Source organism: Heterodontus francisci, chromosome 30 (assembly GCF_036365525.1).
Source record: "Heterodontus francisci isolate sHetFra1 chromosome 30, sHetFra1.hap1, whole genome shotgun sequence".
Lineage (NCBI taxonomy): Eukaryota > Metazoa > Chordata > Chondrichthyes > Heterodontiformes > Heterodontidae > Heterodontus > Heterodontus francisci.
The window spans coordinates 35,831,500-35,850,243 of NC_090400.1; the positions used below are offsets into that span (position 1 = coordinate 35,831,500).

Below are 18,744 nucleotides of genomic sequence, written 5' to 3' on the forward strand. Positions count from 1 at the left end.
GGACACCGATAAGATTTGAATATTCATAAATCCGTCCACATCTAATACAAATATTGATAACACAAGCAATAAAATTATTTGATAGAGAAATGAAAGAGTCAAGCAATGTTCCTGTGTTATCTTTTTGCCCCCGTGCTTTGCTGACTATCACACACTGAACTGTGCAATTAAAAGACTGCACAAAGGTTTCCTGCTGAGTCAGCTGCTTATGGTTTTAGAGCACAGCTTGCACCAATGGATATGGAAATGCCATATCCAGAGAGCATCTATACATCTCCCCCTAGGGGCCTGTGGCAGATGTAACACATTTTTTTAAAATTTCAACAGCGACCTGATTTACATAGTATAAGGGTCTGAAAGAGTTAATCTTAGATAGTGTAACAATACCGCCCACCGTGATAATGTAAGAGATCATGTGGGAGAAGCTCGAGAACAGATATAACATGGCTTTTGAAGGAGTCATACAGGCTAGTGTGGAGTGTATATAGTTGTTAAGAAATAAAGATTAATGTTGAAATACTACAGACAAGGAACCTCTCTGGCAAGACTCAATACAGTGGCAGTATACAGAACCAAACATATAACAACTTACATCAAGGAAATTCTAGGGCCTGAGATTAGAAGCAATTTACTTCCTGCCATTAGATCAGGGGTCTGCAACCTCCGGCAATGGAGCCGAATGTGGCTCATTAAGGATTCAAGTGCAGCTTCCGATCATGATTGATCAAATGGCTTGTTTTGTTTATTCAAACTTTTATTCACATTGTACCTGTGAGAAAGTATCATTCTATTAACAACATTTTTGTAAAAATCTTTAAAATGTTGTTAAAATGTGTCTCTGTCTTGTTTTTCATTATTATTGGCATTTGAGTAACAGCACTGTGGCTCTTAAACTATTGCGTTTTTGACTCAATTTTAAAAATGGCCTGAAAATCAGTGTGGGGATCGTGACGAAGGATTAACCCATGGCTCCTGATGAAGGCAGCATGCAAACTTTGTGATGCTTGCTAATTTAAATAATGGTAACATGCAGCCAGCACTAAGCACGCTGTTGAGCTGCTGCACATCTGAGCAGTTGGCACAAAATTGTGACAGGCTAACATGGGTTACATCACCCAAACATATTGCGCCACACTCACTGACACACTTCCCACTTTCTTGCAGAACAAGGTGGTGCATAACCAGAGGCAGCAGCACCTAACTGGCGAGGGACAGGCACAGCTGCATGTCTTTACCATCATGGAGAAGATGGTCGCCAACAGTGAACCAGAAATGACTGAGGCAACGGCCAGCAGCAAGGTTGAAACCATCAAAGATAACGGTATCCTCATACATAAACCTCCTTCTCACATTCCACTTCCCCCTCATCTCACCATCTCTTTTGATTTACAAACTGCAGATGGTGTAAACATATACCTCTTGTTTTCTCCCTTCCCCTCATCACAACCCTATCCTTGTGGGTAGAGAATTGGCTGGTATCACTGTCAAATAAGTATCAACCTGCCAGACAGGGGCTGTGTTGGTTGTCTCCTCCCTCCTCCTCCTCCTTCTCAGCTGGTCACCATATAGCTGGTGGAAAAGCCTGAGCCCTCATTGTAGTATAATGGTCTGAAAGGATTAATGTTGAGAAAGTGTAAAGAATCCCTCCTACCATGATGATGTAAAGATCACATGTGAAAGAGACTGGAAGAGAAATGCAGCGTGGCTTCAGAGGAGTCATACAAACTGGTGTGGAGCTGTAGATAGTTATAATGTAATAAAGGTTAATGTTCTGAGAGCTCAAGACTAAGGAACTTCTCTAAGCTAGACTAACTAAGTATATTAAGGTGCCAGCATACCAATCAAACATACAACATGGTGATTAGTGGTGAGATCATGAACAATGGTGTCCTTATCATGTTATACCCAGAAGAAGAATTTGAAGAAATACTTTAAGAGGGCCGACCTGAAAAAAACGGCAAAACTGCAGAACTTGAGAAGAGGCTGTGAAAAGCTCGAGAGCTGCTCCATGGACAAAGGAAGCACGAGAGTCGGGGAATCAACTTAGAAAAAATAGGAGCAGGAGTAGGCCATTCGGCCGTTCGAGCCTGTAGAAATCCGGTCCAGCAATCGCAGGCTTCGAGTCGGAGAACCAGGCAACGATCGGGAATCCGGTGAGCAACCCTGAAAGAGGGGAAAAATTTGTTCCTAACAGCACTAGGCAGGCAGCACCAGGAAAATCAAAAGTCCTTAGCAAGGGCAGATCCGAGGGCGGCGCCATTACAAGTAGCAACCACAGCGAGCATAAAAAAAACAAAGTGATTCATGACAACGCTTCGTCATCGCCGACGTCATCAGGATGCGCCGCGGTGCGCACATGCGCAGACGGTCTCCTGCCCTCTGCGCATGCGCTGCGGTCCTTCTTGCCACGGACGCTTTGCGCATGTGCAGATGACGTCATCGCGTTATGTCGTCTTCCTCGGGCAACGCTCCAGGTAGGCCTCTGCGCATGCGTCAATCTTCAGATATTCACGCATGCGTCAAAGCTTCGGCACGACTTTTTGAAAGTGGAAGGAGGAGAGGTTTCGTCGGGCATTTTCTCGCATTTTATCTGAATTATTTAGTCGTTTTGGAGACTTGCTTCATTTTTATTAGACACAGGAGATTGTTCCAAGGTAAGTTGCTCTGCCTTTGTAAGTTGCTTTGAAAACATTTCCATTGTCTGGGGCACCGCATGTTCTCCAGTCCCTGTTGTAAGCTGCTGTGTGCAGGCAGTACATGTGCTGCAACCTACCATCTAAACGGTCACTTTCGTTTCACTGCAGAACTTTAAAAGGTGTGCACAATAGTAATTTCAGTGGATGGAGGGAAGCAAGCTCTGACTCTGATTTGCTTTATTTCTTTTCATGCAAAACATGCCGTCGAGAAAACAATCCTTGAGACTTACAGTCAGCATTCAAGCAACGAAGGCAACTGGATCATGCTGCGGAGCTCGTCACGATGTGGAAAGGAACATTGCATTTATGGATGAATTGGGAATGCACATTGGGATGCGCTTGGGGGACATTCATCAAGAATAGACTGAGCTCAGACTCTTATGACTTTGCCTTCTTCACATGGACAATACAGTAGTGGAATAGAGAGCCAAGCGTTCATTCACCACAAGTCTCTCCAGGAACAATCTCTTTAGCTGTGCATAGCAGAGACTCGGCCTGTCTAACGGGAATGCTGGAAACACAACACTCATGTATCCATGTATTAATGAACTTAATAAAACTTCTCAATAATTAACCCCAGAATTGTTGAGGCTTTGTATTGCATGCTATTTCCCCAACTTTGCAACTGCACTTCAGATATTCAACTGTGGTGGAGGGGTCGAGGGAGGGGTGGAGGTAGGGGAGTAGAGGGAAGGGTGGAGGTAGGGGGGTAGCGGGAGGGGTGGAGGTAGCGGGGTAGAGGGAGGGTTGGGAGAAGAGGGGGATAGAGGGGTGGCTGAAGAGGGGGATGGAGGGGTGGGTGAAGAAGGGGAGTGGGAGGGGGAGGGGTGGGGAGAGCAGGGAGGGCTGGGGAGAGGGAGCATGCAAAATGCAGGGACCAGACAGTTGCAATGCCTGAAGTACTGTGGAGAAGTAGGGGAGAAGCAACTGGATTGGGCATCCGCAGCTGGAGGGAACGGCTGAATGAAGAGGGCCGGAAGCGAGAGGCCATAGAGAGCTGCGGGGAGCGAGTGTGCGAAGACCTCGGTGTCGCCGGGTCCAGGGACTGGCCGGTAAGTCTTTTGCTGTTGTGTTTCTGGCGCATGCACAGAAAAAGGCACTCCTCTTCCGCTCCGCTGCTCCCCCCCCCCCCACTCTCCCCCACCCCCCCCTCCCTCTTACCCCACTCCCTCTCTTTCCCTCCCTCCCTCCCTCTCTTCCCCCCCCACCCCTCCCCTCCCTCTCTTCCCCCCCACCCCTCCCCTCCCCCCCTCCCCTCCCCTCCCTCTCTTTCCCCCCTCCCCTCCCTCACTTTCCCCCCTCCCTCCCTCCTCTCTTTCCCCCCCCCTCCCTCCCTCCTCTCTTTCCCCCCCTCCCTCCCTCCCTCCTCTCTTTCCCCCCTCCCCTCCCCTCCCTCTCTTTCCCCCCTCCCCTCCCTCCCTCCTCTCTTTCCCCCCCTCCCTCCCTCCTCTCTTTCCCCCCTTCCTCCCTCCCTCCCTCCTCTCTTTCCCCCCTCCCTCCCTCCTTCCTCTCTTCCCCCCTCCCTCCCTCCTTCCTCTCTTTCCCCCCCTCCCTCCCTCCTTCCTTCCTCTCTTTCCCCCTCCTCTCTCGCCCCCTCCCTGCTCTCTCCCCCCTCCTCTCTCCCCCCTCCCTCCTCTCTCCCCCCTCCTCTCTTCCCCCCCTCCCTCCTCTCTTACCCCCCTCCCTCCCTCCTCTCTTCCCCCCCTCCCTCCTCTCTTCACCCCCCCCCCCCCCCACCCCGCGCTGCTCTCTCACTCCGGCCATTGTATACTGCCACGTGTTCGTTAGGTTTCCTCTGTGTGATTCTTTGAGCAGCGCCATCTTTAGTCCTGGCAGTTGCTACAGTCGCAATCTGTGACGTTTTCGTGGCACATGCTGTATTTGCGCATGTGCCAAAACAGTGCCACCTACCGTTCGCGTTGTCAACAAATGCGGTCTAAAAAAAATGTGGCTGCAAATACACGATACTCTAAGAGAAGTGAGTTAAAGGACTGCAGCAGTAGTGCTATAAACCTGCATGTAAAACAAAGAGGAAATAGATTCAAAGTCTAGCGGTGAGATTTCAAAGGGAGAAACGGTGGCCTTAGCGGGAGTCAGCATGAGGCTGAAAAGCACAGGAAACATCTGATACTGGAGGGAAAAAGTGAAAAGTGAAAGTAAACCAAAGAGAAGCTATGGATCTTAAATTCACAATACCAGAGAGGTTTGGGCACATGGAAGGACCAAATCAAACGCAAAATTGGTCACTCCGGATAAAAGGATTTCTGAGGTACAGAATTGCTTCCAAATTAGACAGCCAGTCTGAAGCAGAGCAAGTTAAAACATTGCTGTATTCCATTGAGGGAATAGCAGATGATGTTATGGCAAGACAAGGCATTAATGGGACATCAGACAAATTTGATGAAGTATTAAAAGTTTTTGATAGTCTTTCAATATGTGGAGCATTTAAATTCTAGAAAGGGCAATATCTAACAGAGGGGTCCAGAAACCAGATGAAACAGTTGATGCTTTTATCAATGACCTTGACAGACTAGATGAAGGATGTGAATATGGAGACCTAAAAACAGAATTAATAAGAGATCGCATTGTAATAGGTATTGCTGATGAATCCCTATCAGATTTATTGCAGTCTAAAGAAGACCTCACCCTAGACAAAGCAATTCAGCTGGTGAGACAAGCAGAGATCCAGAAGAACTATAGAGCAATCCTGAGAGGCAAAGAAAGACCTTGGTTCAGGAAAACTCCAGCCACAGTACAATTCCTTAGTCAGAGGGCTGTAAAAGAAATACCAGAAAAGAAGATACATTGGGCGGGGTTGAGGGGGGGAGTGGTGGGGGGAGCTCAAGACGCCATGAAACCCTGCGGTGCCAAAAGGACTCATAGGTGCAAACAGTGTCCTGCAAACAAAGCAGAATGTTTGCACTGTAACAAAATCGGGCATTTTAGGAAAATGTGCCGAAGTAAAATCTCTGCACCAGTTCAAAAGAAAAAGCATTCAAGCACAGAGTGGTTAAACAACCTCCAACAGGTCAGAAATCAGAACGCTTCCTTGGTGAGATCAATAATCCTAATCAGGCATTTTGGTCTGCAGATATATATGTCAACAGACATATCACTCATTTTAAACTGGGCACTGAAGCAAGTGTAATGGTCTAATCAGACAAAGAGCCGTGGTTATCAATGCATAACTTGCAACAAACAGAAACTCAGTTACATGGCCCAGGAGCGGTTGAACTGGAAGTTAAGGAGAAGCTACAGGAAACACTCCAGTACAAGGGAAACCAGATATTGGAAATATTGTATGTTCTAAGGAACCAGGAATTCTCCCTCTTAAGTAGAAGAGCTTGTATCGACCTTCATCTTATAAGGAAAGTGGAAGAAGTTGAGCAACAAGAATCTTTAGGGCACATTGTCAGTCGCAACAGCATAATGGCAGACTCGCAAAAGATGAGAGCCACTAGCGAATTCCCACTTCCTACTTCAGTCCAAGATATTCGTCACGCTCAGATGCAAGATGAAGAATGCATCTATATCCACCAATATTGCAAGCAATGCTGGCCACAGCAGCGTTCCAGTGGTAAGAGGATGAAAATCTTCTTCGAACACAGAAAACACTTTACTATCGTGGATGATTTGCTGCTATATGACGAGAGACTGGTGATTCCAGAGTCACTCCAGGTAGACATCTTGGAGAAAATGCACCAGGGTCTTATGGGCATAACTAAATGTAGAACACAGGCTCAAGCATCCGTGTGGTGGCTGGGAATATTAAAAGATATAGAAGAAATTATTTTGAATTGCCAGTTATGTGCAGTGCACAGACGGGATCAGAGGGAACCCCTTTTCTCAGCCCAATTCCCAATCAGACAATCGAAACATTTGATGATCTAATCATCTTTAATGCAAAAGTGGATCGAGGTCAAATGTTTGTACACAACGGCAACTGAAGCAGTCATTCGAATGTTACAAGAAATATTTGCAACACATGGTATACTTGATCAGATAGTGTCTGATAATGGACCACAATTTGCAAACGCACTTTGCGGAAAACTGTGGATTTGTACATCTTACAAATTCCTCTAGATATCCACAATCCAACGGAGAAGCTGAGTGAGGAGTCAGAACTGTCAAAGCACTGTTAAAGAAAAATCAAGATTTTTAAACGGCACTCCTGAACTACAGAACTACTCCATTGCTATGCGGATTAGCACCATTAGGATAGATAGGAAGCTTAGAACACAATTTCTAATCCTACCCAAAATGTTATTTCCAGGGCTATAATTCCAGGATTATAAGAGAGTTCAAGACAGAAAAAAGTCTTATAGGATCATAGGAAATAGGAGAAGGGGTAGGCCTTTGGCCCATCAAGCCTGCTCCACCATTCAAACAGATCATGGCTGATCATCTGTCTCCATGCCGCTTTTCCCCACCATTCCTTGATGTCATTAGTATCCAGATAGCTATTGATTTCTTTCTTGAACATGCTCAATGATTGAGCTGCCATAGCTCTCTGGGGTAGAGAATTCCAAAGATTCACCACTCTCTGAGTAAAGAAATTCCTCTTTATCTCAGTCTTAAATGGCCTATCCCTTATTCTGAGACTGTGTCTCCTGGTTCTAGACTCACCAGCCAGGGGAAACATTCTATCTACATCCAGCCTGTCATGCCCTTAAAGAATTTTGTAAGTTTCAATGAGATCATCTCCCATTCTTCAAAACTATAGAGAATACGGGCCCAGTTTCCTAATCTCTCCTCATAAGACAATCCTGCCATCCCAGGGATTAGTCTGGTGAGCCTCTGTTGCACTCCCTCTATGGGAAATATATCCTTCCTTAGATAAGGAAACCAAAACTGTACACAATACTCCAGGTGTGGTCTTAGATTTTTTTAGATTAGATTAGAGATACAGCACTGAAACAGGCCCTTCGGCCCACCGAGTCTGTACCGACCATCAACCACCCATTTATACTAATCCTACACTAATCCCATATTCCTACCAAACATCCCCATCTGTCCCTATATTTCCCTACCACCTACCTATACTAGTGACAATTTTATAATGGCCAATTTACCTACCAACCTGCAAGTCTTTTGGCTTGTGGGAGGAAACCGGAGCACCCGGAGAAAACCCACGCAGACACAGGGAGAACTTGCAAACTCCACACAGGCAGTGCCCAGAATCGAACCCGGGTCCCTGGAGCTGTGAGGCTGCAGTGCTAACCACTGCACCACTTGGTCTTACCAAGGCTCTATACAATTGCAGCAAGACATCGTTACTCTTTTACTCAAATCCCCTTGCAATGAAGGCCAGCCAATATACCATTTGCCTTCCTAATTGCTTGCTACACCTGCTTGCTCGCTTTTAGTGACTCACGAACAGGGACACCCAGGTCCATTTGGTCATCAACACTTCCCAAACTCTCATCATTTAAGAAATACACTGCCTTTCTGTTTTACAAAAAATATTTTTTTTTGTTTTTCTTACAGAAAACAAGCCTATAATAGGAAACATTGTACAAAGAACCTACCTAAGTTGACAGAACGACAAAAGTTATGGGTACGAGACCAAAGCAGAGAAGGATTAATTGTCCAGAGGGATGAGAATCAACAGCGATCTTATTTAGCACATACTTCAGAAGGTACTGTAAGAAGAAACAGGAGGAATCTTATTCCTGTTCATCAAAGATATCAATCAGTCATGCATTTGGATGAACCAGATGTTGAACCTGAAATTCAGAAAGTACCAGATACTACAAACCTCAATGAAGGCTGTTCAAGTCAAGGAACAAGAGAAAGACTATCAATCTTCCACATCTGACAACAACACGATCAGGGAGAGTTATGAAGCCTCCTGGAAAATTGAATCTGTGATGTCAGTCACTTGGGGCAGTATGTAAAAATAAATATAAGTGAATACATGCAATTATATATATTTGGATAAAGACTTGGGGGAGATGAAATATAAGGCTGGAATTTGACGCCGCCCCAGCGGGTCGGATGGTGGCATGGGGGCGGTGTAAAATTGAGCGGCAGGCTCCAGGTGCCTACCCGCCCCAATTCTGCCTCCGGACAAGTTTACAGCAGTCAGGCGGGGGAGCGGGGGATGGGAAACAGCCCGCCCGCCCAAGGCCAATCAAGACCCTTAAGTGGCCACTTAACGGCCCTCGCCTGCCTCCAAGGGTATTCTACCCATGGCAAGCGGGTGTGCTGAGGACGTGAAAGGCCGCCCAGCGATAGCTGCCCTGCCTCTCAACCCACCCCCAGGACCCAAGATGCTCCCTCCCCCCAAACGACCACCCGAGCCTCACCAGCGCACAACCGATCCCCTGGTGAGGCTAGGGTGGTCGTACTTACCCACTCTCTAGGCTCCATGGCATCGGCTGGGCTGCAGTCCCAGCAGTGGCCACCACTCCCGGTGGAGCTGCTGGGACTAAGAGCTGCCGGCCCGCTGAATGGCTGGCAGGTCACTGAGGCGGGACTTCCTCCCTCAAGCGGGTGGACGTCCCGCCTCGGGACAATTAAAGCCTGGGGACCCGTAAAATACAGCACGGATCCCCAGGCTAGGCGGAAGCAGGTTCGCCACTGACTTTCATGTCGGAGTCCGGCTCCTATCCATCCACTGTAAAATTCCAGCCTAAGGGTCTGAAAGGGTTAATGTGGAGAAAGTGTAAAGAATACCTCCGACCATGATGATGTAAGAGATCACATGTGTGAGAGTTTTGAAGAGAGATGCAGTGTGGCTGCAGAAGAGTCACAGACTGGTGTGGAGCTGTACATAGTTATAATATAATAAAGGTTAAGGTTCTAAGTACTGAAGACTAAAGAATCTCTCTAAGCTAGACAAAGCATATTAAGGTGGCAGCATACCAAACAACCGAGCCTCTGCTTGATGTGTCCCCACACATCCAGGAATTCAGGATGAGTCTTCCACTCCAACTTATAAATACATAAAAATAAAAGTGAAATACTGCGGATGCTGGAAATCTGAAATAAAAACAAGAAATGCTGGAACCACTCAGCAGGTCTGGCAGCATCTGTGAAAAGAGAAACAGAGTTAACGTTTCGGGTCAGTGGTTCCGAAGAAGGGTCACTGACCCGAAACGTTAACTCTGCTTCTCTTTTCACGGATGCTGCCAGACCTGCTGAGTGGTTCCAGCATTTCTTGTTTTTATTTATAATAAATACATATATGTACATCTCCACCGCGAGTGTTTTTCAAATTCTGAAAATTACAATATACGATGGTACAATTTACTGTCCTCCTCACTATCCCAGGCCCCAAACACTCCTTTCAGGTGAAGCAGCGATTTACTTGTACTTCTTTCAATGTAGTATACTGTATTCGCTGCTCACAGTGTGGTCTCCTCTACATTGGGGAGACCAAGCGCAGACTGGGTGACCGCTTTGCGGAACATCTCCGCTCAGTCCGCAAGCAGGACCCTGAGCTTCCGGTTGCTTGCCATTTCAACACTCCCCCCTGTTCTCATGCTCACATCTCTGTCCTGGGATTGCTGCAGTGTTCCAGTGAACATCAATGCAAGCTCGAGGAACAGCATCTCATCTACCGATTAGGCACACTACAGCCTGCCGGACTGAACATTGAGTTCAATAATTTCAGAGCATGACAGACCCCATTTTACTTTCATTTTTAGTTATTTTTTCTTCCTTTTTTTACATTCTTTTTTTACATTTTTTACAATTTTTTTTTGCATTTATTTCATTTCATCTTAGTTTGTTCAGTTTGCTTACCCACTGTTTTTTTCAGGTTTTCTTTCAGGTTTGCACTTGCTGCTGTTCAATATTCAGTGTATTCACACCTAATCTGTACTAATGCTTTGTCTTTCAACACACCATTAACATATTGTTTGCCTTTGCTCCGTGACCTTTTGGTCAGCTATGTGGCCTGGTCCAATCTGCACCTTCTCCTTTGTTATCTCTTGCCCCACCCCCACCTCACTTGTTTATAATCTGTGACTTTTCTAATATTTGTCAGTTCCGAAGAAGGGTCACTGACCCGAAACGTTAACTCTGCTTCTCTTTCCACAGATGCTGCCAGACCTGCTGAGTGATTCCAGCATTTCTTGTTTTGGTACAATTTACTGACTTGCTGCTGTCACCAGGTGTCAGTGTAACACACAGTGAGAGAGTTTGCCTCATCCAAGAGTGCCTTAAATTTATGGTTAACAGAGTTGTGAGATAAGAGTCTTGTGACATCTAGCGATTGTTGTTTTGCTCCAACATTTGGGAGGATCCCCTCCGTCACGGGCAGCATTTAGTTCCGAGTGCTTGGGGAGGGGTGCAACAGTTTAAAATGCAGAGGTGCTTTAAAACGGGGGCGGTGTAGCAGGATGGAAAAGCTAACCCCCTGAGAACGGGCTGGAAATTTTCCCTCTCAAGGGGGTGGCTTTATTTTTGTGACTTCAGACGACGGCTCCACACAATGACAAGAAAATTGATATTTGGTGGCAAACGTGGCCCAAATTCGTTACTTCCGTGGCAGTTTGTTTTATCTTTGTGACAGCTTCTGCACAGCCCATAGGTTGGGTAATAAATAGTGATCCTTACGGCACTCGCAAGAATCGAACTCCCGCCCAGTGGACGCACACTGAGAGCTGTCTGCGCTGCAGGGTGTGGGTTGACCCTTTTCTCTTGGGTCTTTCAGAAGGCTGGGTTAAGACAGCAAGTTACATAAGGCTTTCACAGCGCCTATTCAACCCTGGGGATAAGACCTGGGACTTGCAAACGCTTTGGCGCAACTTCGAGCCAATCAAAAAACAAATTGTATGTGGGTTTTTTTTTTGCGGGGGCGGGTTTTTTTTTTCGTGTGTACTGAGTTAAAAGTGCCATGGAGTGGAATCCTGAAGTTTTAATTGTAGGGCTTTCTTTTGGGAGTTTCAAACTGATCAATCAAGGTCTGAAATATCTGCCAGCCCCAGAATCTGCTCTGAGGAACACATGGAAATGGAGAAACATCTGGACCTCCATGGTACACAGTGTGGTGACAGGCATCTGGGCTGTGCTGTGGTGAGTGTCACTATCTTACATACTACATACCTCTCTAAAAACACACCTAGCCATTCGTGCAGTTTTCTTAATTCCTTGTCACTTTAGATTTTACGGGTTTGATCAATTACTTAATTTTGTTTTGGAAATCAGTATCTAAAGGAGGTAGAACTGAAATCGTCCTTCGGACGATCATCGCATTGCAATTTTCAGTCAGTACGAAAAATGTGCATTTTTTTCGCTCAATGCAAAGCCTAAGTCCGCCAAAAAAAAATGTGGTGACTTCTAACTCCTTTTCCCATTTTTCAGTTTTTATTTGCAGCCGCGGATGGCTGAGGACCTGATCGGTACACATTCTCCCTCCTCACACAGACTCGTGTCGGTTTCCATCGGTAAGTCTGTAAACAGGTGTGGAACGAAGAGGCAGGGACTGTTGCGAGACTTCCTCTTGTTATTTAAGTGATATAAGCCAAGTCTTACACAACACCGAGTTACACAACACGAAAGTAAAACGGTTGTTATTAAAACACACCGGTTACTTATGTATTTAAAAACAAGAAATGCTGGAACCACTCAGCAGGTCTGGCAGCATCTGTGACAAGAGAAACAGAGTTAACGTTTCGGGTCAGTGATCCTTAACGTTAACTCTGCTTCTCTTTCCCCAGATGCTGCCAGATCTGCCGAGTGGTTCCAGCATTTCTTGTTTTTTTTTCAGATTTCCAGCATCCGCAGTATTTTGCTTTTATTATACTTATGTATTTACCTTGATGAGATTATTAACTGGGAGGGGGCAAGTGAAATTTACTGTGTGGTTTTTATGGATGTGCACTTTTAGCTAATAAGAAAAAATGCTCTTTTTTAAATAAAGTGTTAAACCGAGGCCCCATCTGCCTCTTTGAGTGGATGTAAAAGATCCCATGACACTATTTCAAAGAAGAGCAAGGGAATTATCCCTGGTATTCTGGCCACTATTTATCTCTCGATCAACATCACAAAAACAGATTATCACGATCATTATCACATTATGCTGTTTGTGTATGTTTGTACACAAATTGGCTGCCACCTTTCCCACTATACGACGGTGGCTACATAGCAAATGTACTTAATCGGTTGTAAAGTGCTTTGAGAAATCCGGTGGTTGTGAAAAGCACTGTAAGTGTGCAGGTATTTCGTTTCTTTTTCTCTTGGATCTCGGTTGGAATTTTCAAAAATGTTGTTGCGAAGCTGAATGGTATCACAGCATCAAAATGTTCTGTTCACTTTTTTTTTTAATTGAGCAATTCCAAAAATTCCCAGAATGTGGCTCGGGTTGGTCAGCTATGCCACTCACCAAGTTATGAGTGTTTAAATCTGAATGACTCCCTTATTGCCTGCTGACTCCTGCTCATGGACCTGGAATTTCCTGTGTATTTGCACCCAGAGACATGTGCAATCTGGGTGAAAATCAATTCCCGTTGCGCAAATAAGTACAATACAATCTCCACAATTTTTTACAATTGTCTGTCGATCCCTACATTTGAACCCTTCTCTGCCCAGAATATTAACTCGGGCCCCAAGTGAAGAGCCTTAGACACAAGTAGCAGAATTTCCCACAGGTTTTGGCACCGTCAATGTCGGGACCAAATGGGGGTCCCGAGCCTCCTAATCGGCTGCCTCCGAGCTTGTCATCCTGGGCAGGCCCCCAGTGCGGAACTGTTCCCCCAACACTAGTCAATGGCATGCGGAAAGGGAATAAAGTTGTTTCAGCCTCTTTGTTACGTGTTCTCACACATCAACTGAGCAGTTCATGGTTGTAAATACTAAACAGTATTGAATGGTAATCGCAGGGCCGGCAGCATAGAGCCTTAAATAAAAGCAAAATACTGCAGATGCTGGAAATCTGAAATAAAAACAAGAAATGCTGGAACCACTCAGCAGGTCTGGCAACATCTGTGGAAAGAGAAGCAGAGTTAACGTTTCGGGTCAGTGACCCTTCTTCTTATTATAGCATAGAGCCTTAGCTGCCCCACTGGGAGAGCTGCGCACTGCTGAGGCAGCTCAGGATACAAGGGTGCCTCAAAATGGAGGCACCCTCGGAGCCTAAAAAATAATTGAAGAGGGAGGAAACCCCTCCACTTGGATTGTTGGGGCAGGGGGGTCATCCTTTGATGCCCATGGCCTCCTCTTTGGGGGATAGATAGAGCCTCTGGTTGTGATGAGCCCCTCCCCCTACACTGTGCATGGGAGGCCGTCACCACTAAGTTGGCAGCCTCTGCACATGGTGGGGAGACCACTTCACTGCCAGTAATATGCTGATGAGCCGGAAAAACCTCTGCTAATTGGGGCTTTAATTAATACAATTGACCACCCACTTCCTTTGAGCGGGAATCCGATCCGCATGACGTCACATACCTGGGAACCTTCCCCGGCAGCAAGAATATGTCAGGGAGTTCTCTGCTATTTTTCCGTCCCCTCCTCCTCCTCCTAACCTGCCCCCCTCCACCCCCCCCCCACCCCTTCCCCATGGCCAGGAATATTCAGTCCAAGTTTCCTGTAATTAAGTTTGCTCAGAAGCTCTCTTCACGTTACAACCAGGTTTACAGGAAACAAATCATTTTTCTAGTGTTTTATTGAGATTTTTAAAGTTTTTTTATTCACGTTCACTGTATTTTCTGTTTCTTTGGGTTCTTGTGGCATGAGTATAAATCACATGAAAAAGTGAAATGCTTCCCTGATTGCAGGTCTAAAATCTAGTATGTCCAATGGCCATGAATCTGCCCAACCACTTTGAGAATTTCTGTACAAAACTCACAATTCAGATCACTGGAATTGAACCTTTCCCAGTTTTTTTCCCTGAAGCTATAATATTCATTGATAAAGCCTGTCAACAGTTATTGAGATGGAAGTCGATGGTCTTTTGTTAAATGAGTTGAAACTTTACTTTTTGTACTTGAAGAAGAAATACATGGTTTGACAAAAACAAAATACTGTGGATGCTGAAAATCTGAAATAAAAACCGGAAATGCTGGAAATACTCAGGAAGTCAGGCAGCATCTGTGGAAAGAGAAACAAAGTTAATGTTTCAGGTCAATAACCTTTTCATCAGAACTGGAAAAAGTTAGAAATGTAATAGGTTTTAAGCAAGTGGCGCAGTGGTTAGCACCGCAGCCTCACAGCTCCAGCGACCCGGGTTCAATTCTGGGTACTGCCTGTGTGGAGTTTGCAAGTTCTCCCTGTGTCTGCGTGGGTTTCCTCCGGGTGCTCCGGTTTCCTCCCACATGCCAAAGACTTGCTGGTTGATAGGTTAATTGGCCATTATAAATTGCCCCTAGTATAGGTAGGTGGTAGGGAAATATAGGGGCAGGTGGGGATGTGGTAGGAATATGGAATTAGTGTAGGATTAGTATAAATGGGTGGTTGATGGTCGGCACAGACTTGGTGGGCCGAAGGGCCTGTTTCAGTGCTGTATCTCTAAACTAAACGAAACTAAACAAGTGAAAGGGGGAGGTTGGGAAAAGAGCAAAAGAGAAGGTCTGTGATAGGGTGGAAGACAGGAAAGATTAAATACTGATGGCACCCAGCTCTACCTCACCACCACCACCTCTTTCAACAGCAAGCCCCTCCCCACTGTATCCGATATGTCACAATGCTTGTCCAGCATCCATTATTGGATGAGCAAAAATTTCGTCCAGTTAAAAATTGGGAAGACCAAACCCATTATCTTTAGTCCCCACCACAAACTCCATTCCCGAGTCAGTAGCTTCATCCCTCTCCCTGGCCACTGTCTGAGGCTGAGCCAGACTGCTTGCAACCCTGGAGTCATATTTGATCATGAGATGAGCTTCCGACCAAATATCCTCTCCATTACCCAGGTCACCTACGTCCACCTCCATAACATCTCCTTTCTCTACCCCACCTGAGCGCATCTGCTGCGGAAACCCTCCATTTATGTCTTTGTTGCCTGTGGTCCTGACTATCATTTGCTGTCCTGACTTGCCTCTTACCTTGTACCCTCTGTGGAGTTGAGCTAATCTAAACTTCTGTTGCCCAAGTCCTAACTTGCACCACGTTCTGTTCACACATCCTACTATGTTCACTGACCTACATTGGCTCCCAGTCTGGCAATGCCATAATTTTAAAATTGTCATCCTCGTTTTCAAATCTCTCCATGGCCTCAATCCTCCCTAACTCTGTAACCTCCTACAGCCCTACAACCCTCCGAGATCTCTGCACTCCACCAATTCTGGCCTCTGGCGCATGCCCAATTTTCTTCATTCCACCACTAGTGATCATGCCGTTTGCTGTCTAGAAGCTAAGCTCTGAAATTCTGTCCCTGTGCCTCTCCGACTTTCTACCTCTTTCTCCTATAAAATGCTCTTGAAAACCTACTTGTTCGACCAAGCTTTTCGATGTCAAATTACACTTATAATGTTCTTCTGAAGTGGCTTTGGAAGTTTTACTACATTAAAGTCACTATATAAATGCAAGTTGTGCGTATTATGCACAGCAAGGCCCCACAAACTGCAATGAGATTAATGACCAAATAATTTGTCTTAGCAATATTGGTTAAGGGATAATCATTGACCAGGACACTGGGGAAAATTCCCTCACTCTTCCTCAAATACTGCCATGGGGCCTTTTACATCCAGATAGAGTCTCTGTTTAACATCTTACCTGAAAACAGAGAATTCACAGAAATTTAGATGAGATGGGACTGCAATTTGAAGACAAGTTGTCTGTTGTTTAGTTATGAAGGCTATGCCCTTCATGCCCTACCCATAGAGGTATGACATGAATTCAGAATTGCTCTTTCTGGCCGAAATCAGTAAAGGGTAGAGTACATGCCTCCCAGTGGATAAATTTAGTGACAATACTGAGGTGCTGTAACCTACAGGGTTATGGACCAAGAGCTAGAAGGTGGGATTAGACTGGATAGCTATTTTCAACTAGCACAGGCATGATGGGCTGAATGGCCTCCATCTGTCCGTGAATCTTTCTATGTTTCCAACATTAGGTCTCACTCCCCATACACTGCTTAGCGAATACATTCGAACCAATGAGGTATAAATTCGTCTTGGGTTACAGTGTAAAACAGCCGATATCGAATCGGCAGCCAGTTTTACACTCCATCCAATGGGCTGGACTTTTAAGGAGCCCTTGACATCAGGATCCATGACGGCAGGAGGCCTGAAGATGGCCCCAGATGAGGCCCGCCACGGACCTTGACACCAGCAGGGCCTGGCCCGATATTGCCGGCGGTGGTGAGGCCTCATGGCTGCCCCCCTGCCGCTTAGCAGCAGCAGCGCAGTTTAAATATTTAAATCAATTAAAATAATTAATTCAAATAAGCTTATGTTGCCTCCTGATGTGCCAATACGATCTTCGGTGCTGGCACTTTCGCATCTTCGGATCCTCATCCGGGAAACAAGGCTCAACACTGGTGGAGAGGGGTGAGGAGGTAAGTTTATCAGTGCAGAGGTGTGGCGGGGGGGGATGGGGTCAAATTAATATCATGGGTTTAGGGGATGATGGGAAGGGTTCAATGTTAAACTTTGTGCAGTTTGGGGGGGAGGGGGTGGTAGGTCAGATGGTAAAGGTAAGTGTTCTGAGGGGGAAGGACAAATAACAATTGTTATTTGGGGTGGAAGAGGGGCAAAAGAGATGTATTTATTTAATTTCATTAAATGTTTCTTTAAATATTTAAATTGCGGGTCGGGCTAATAGCCCTTTAAAAATGGCGTCAGCACCTGCGCACAGGCAGCTGACGCCATTGCCAGGGTCGGACAGCCCACTGCCTCCCTCCACGTGATTGGGGAAGGCGGCCCACCCCGGCTATTTAAATGAGCTGCTGCGCTTGGAATCACGGCGGCTTTCTGGCATGCGGCCGACATGTGCAGGCCGCCATTTTTGAAGGCGAGCTTATAAAATTCAGCCCAATATTTTTTTTCCATAATTGAATGGCAGTTAGATATCGCTCAAACACATTGGGCACAAATTTGTCTTTGGCTACTGCCCAAGATGAATTTGTGCCCAATCTGTTTTCAAGTGATAGTTACACTATGCGCCCTGCCCTTAGTTTCACTTTATTGATTCTCCATCCATTCAAACTAAAAGGATGGGAAATACTGGGAAGTTACCTACATTCGGTGGATTATGTTCTCTTGTGGGTGATACTCCCCACTGGGAGCATGCATTCTGAAAATCGGTGCTACAGTGTAGACAGGAGATCACAGAGCTCGAGGCTCTAGTTAATGGAACTAAAAATGTTGTACAGTATTATCCCAAAGACAGAGGCTGGATAAAGGAATCAACAGCAACATCATCTTATACCTATATAGCCCTGGAACATAGAGAAACATCCCAAGGTGCTCCATAAAAGTGTTATCAGACAAAAATCAGATGCAAAACAAAGAAAGCAAGGTGACTAAAATCTTGGTAGAAGAGGTGGATTTTAAAGAGCGGAGAAGGAGGTGGAGGGGGGAGGGCTTTCGAGAGAATATTTCAGTGCATAGGGCCCAGACAGCTGATGGTGTGGCAGTCAGTGGTGGGATGAAGACAGCTGGGGTTGCACAAGAGGTTGGAGGAGCAGAGAATTTTCATGTCCTCTCTAAGCAATAAAGCAGGGGTGCAGGGGACAGGAAAGAGTCGCAAATAGAGGACATTTATTTTTGGTAAAAGGGGAAGATGAGACCTTGAACTTTCCAATCAAAATGTTTTCCATGCAGTGGAAAACCTTCTAACAATAAACTATTGCCACATAAAATCTTGTGATTGGTTATGAAATTTCCAAGTGGTGAGTAAATGGCAGCTCTTCATGGTCTCTTTAAAATTGTATTAATCTTTTAGTCAAAAGTGACGATCATTACTTGTACGAAGATGTGGCAGTTAGATCAAAGAGGCTGGAAACTGTTGGCACCATTCCTTAGTTTGAATGATTCAGGAAATGAGGGCTGTATCACAAAGCATAATATTTCTATTATTGGAATTATACTGGAATGGTATTCTTTACAAAATTCACTAATCTGGTAGTGGCAACTAGCTGATGAAGGGTCATTGACCTGAAATG

At 45.6% G+C, this 18,744-nt stretch overlaps 1 protein-coding gene across 1 annotated transcript in view; it reads left to right on the plus strand.

The window, feature by feature from the left end:
- The first annotated feature begins 10,922 nt into the window (after nucleotides 1–10,922).
- tlcd2 (TLC domain containing 2) overlaps nucleotides 10,923–18,744 on the plus strand; it is an 82,533-nt gene continuing 74,711 nt past the window's right edge. Inside the window, exons 1-2 of the mRNA XM_068009971.1 lie at nucleotides 10,923–11,720; nucleotides 12,009–12,091. Of these exons, the coding sequence (XP_067866072.1) occupies nucleotides 11,542–11,720; nucleotides 12,009–12,091 (262 nt within the window). The 5' untranslated portion in view covers nucleotides 10,923–11,541. The remainder of the gene's footprint in view (nucleotides 11,721–12,008; nucleotides 12,092–18,744) is intronic.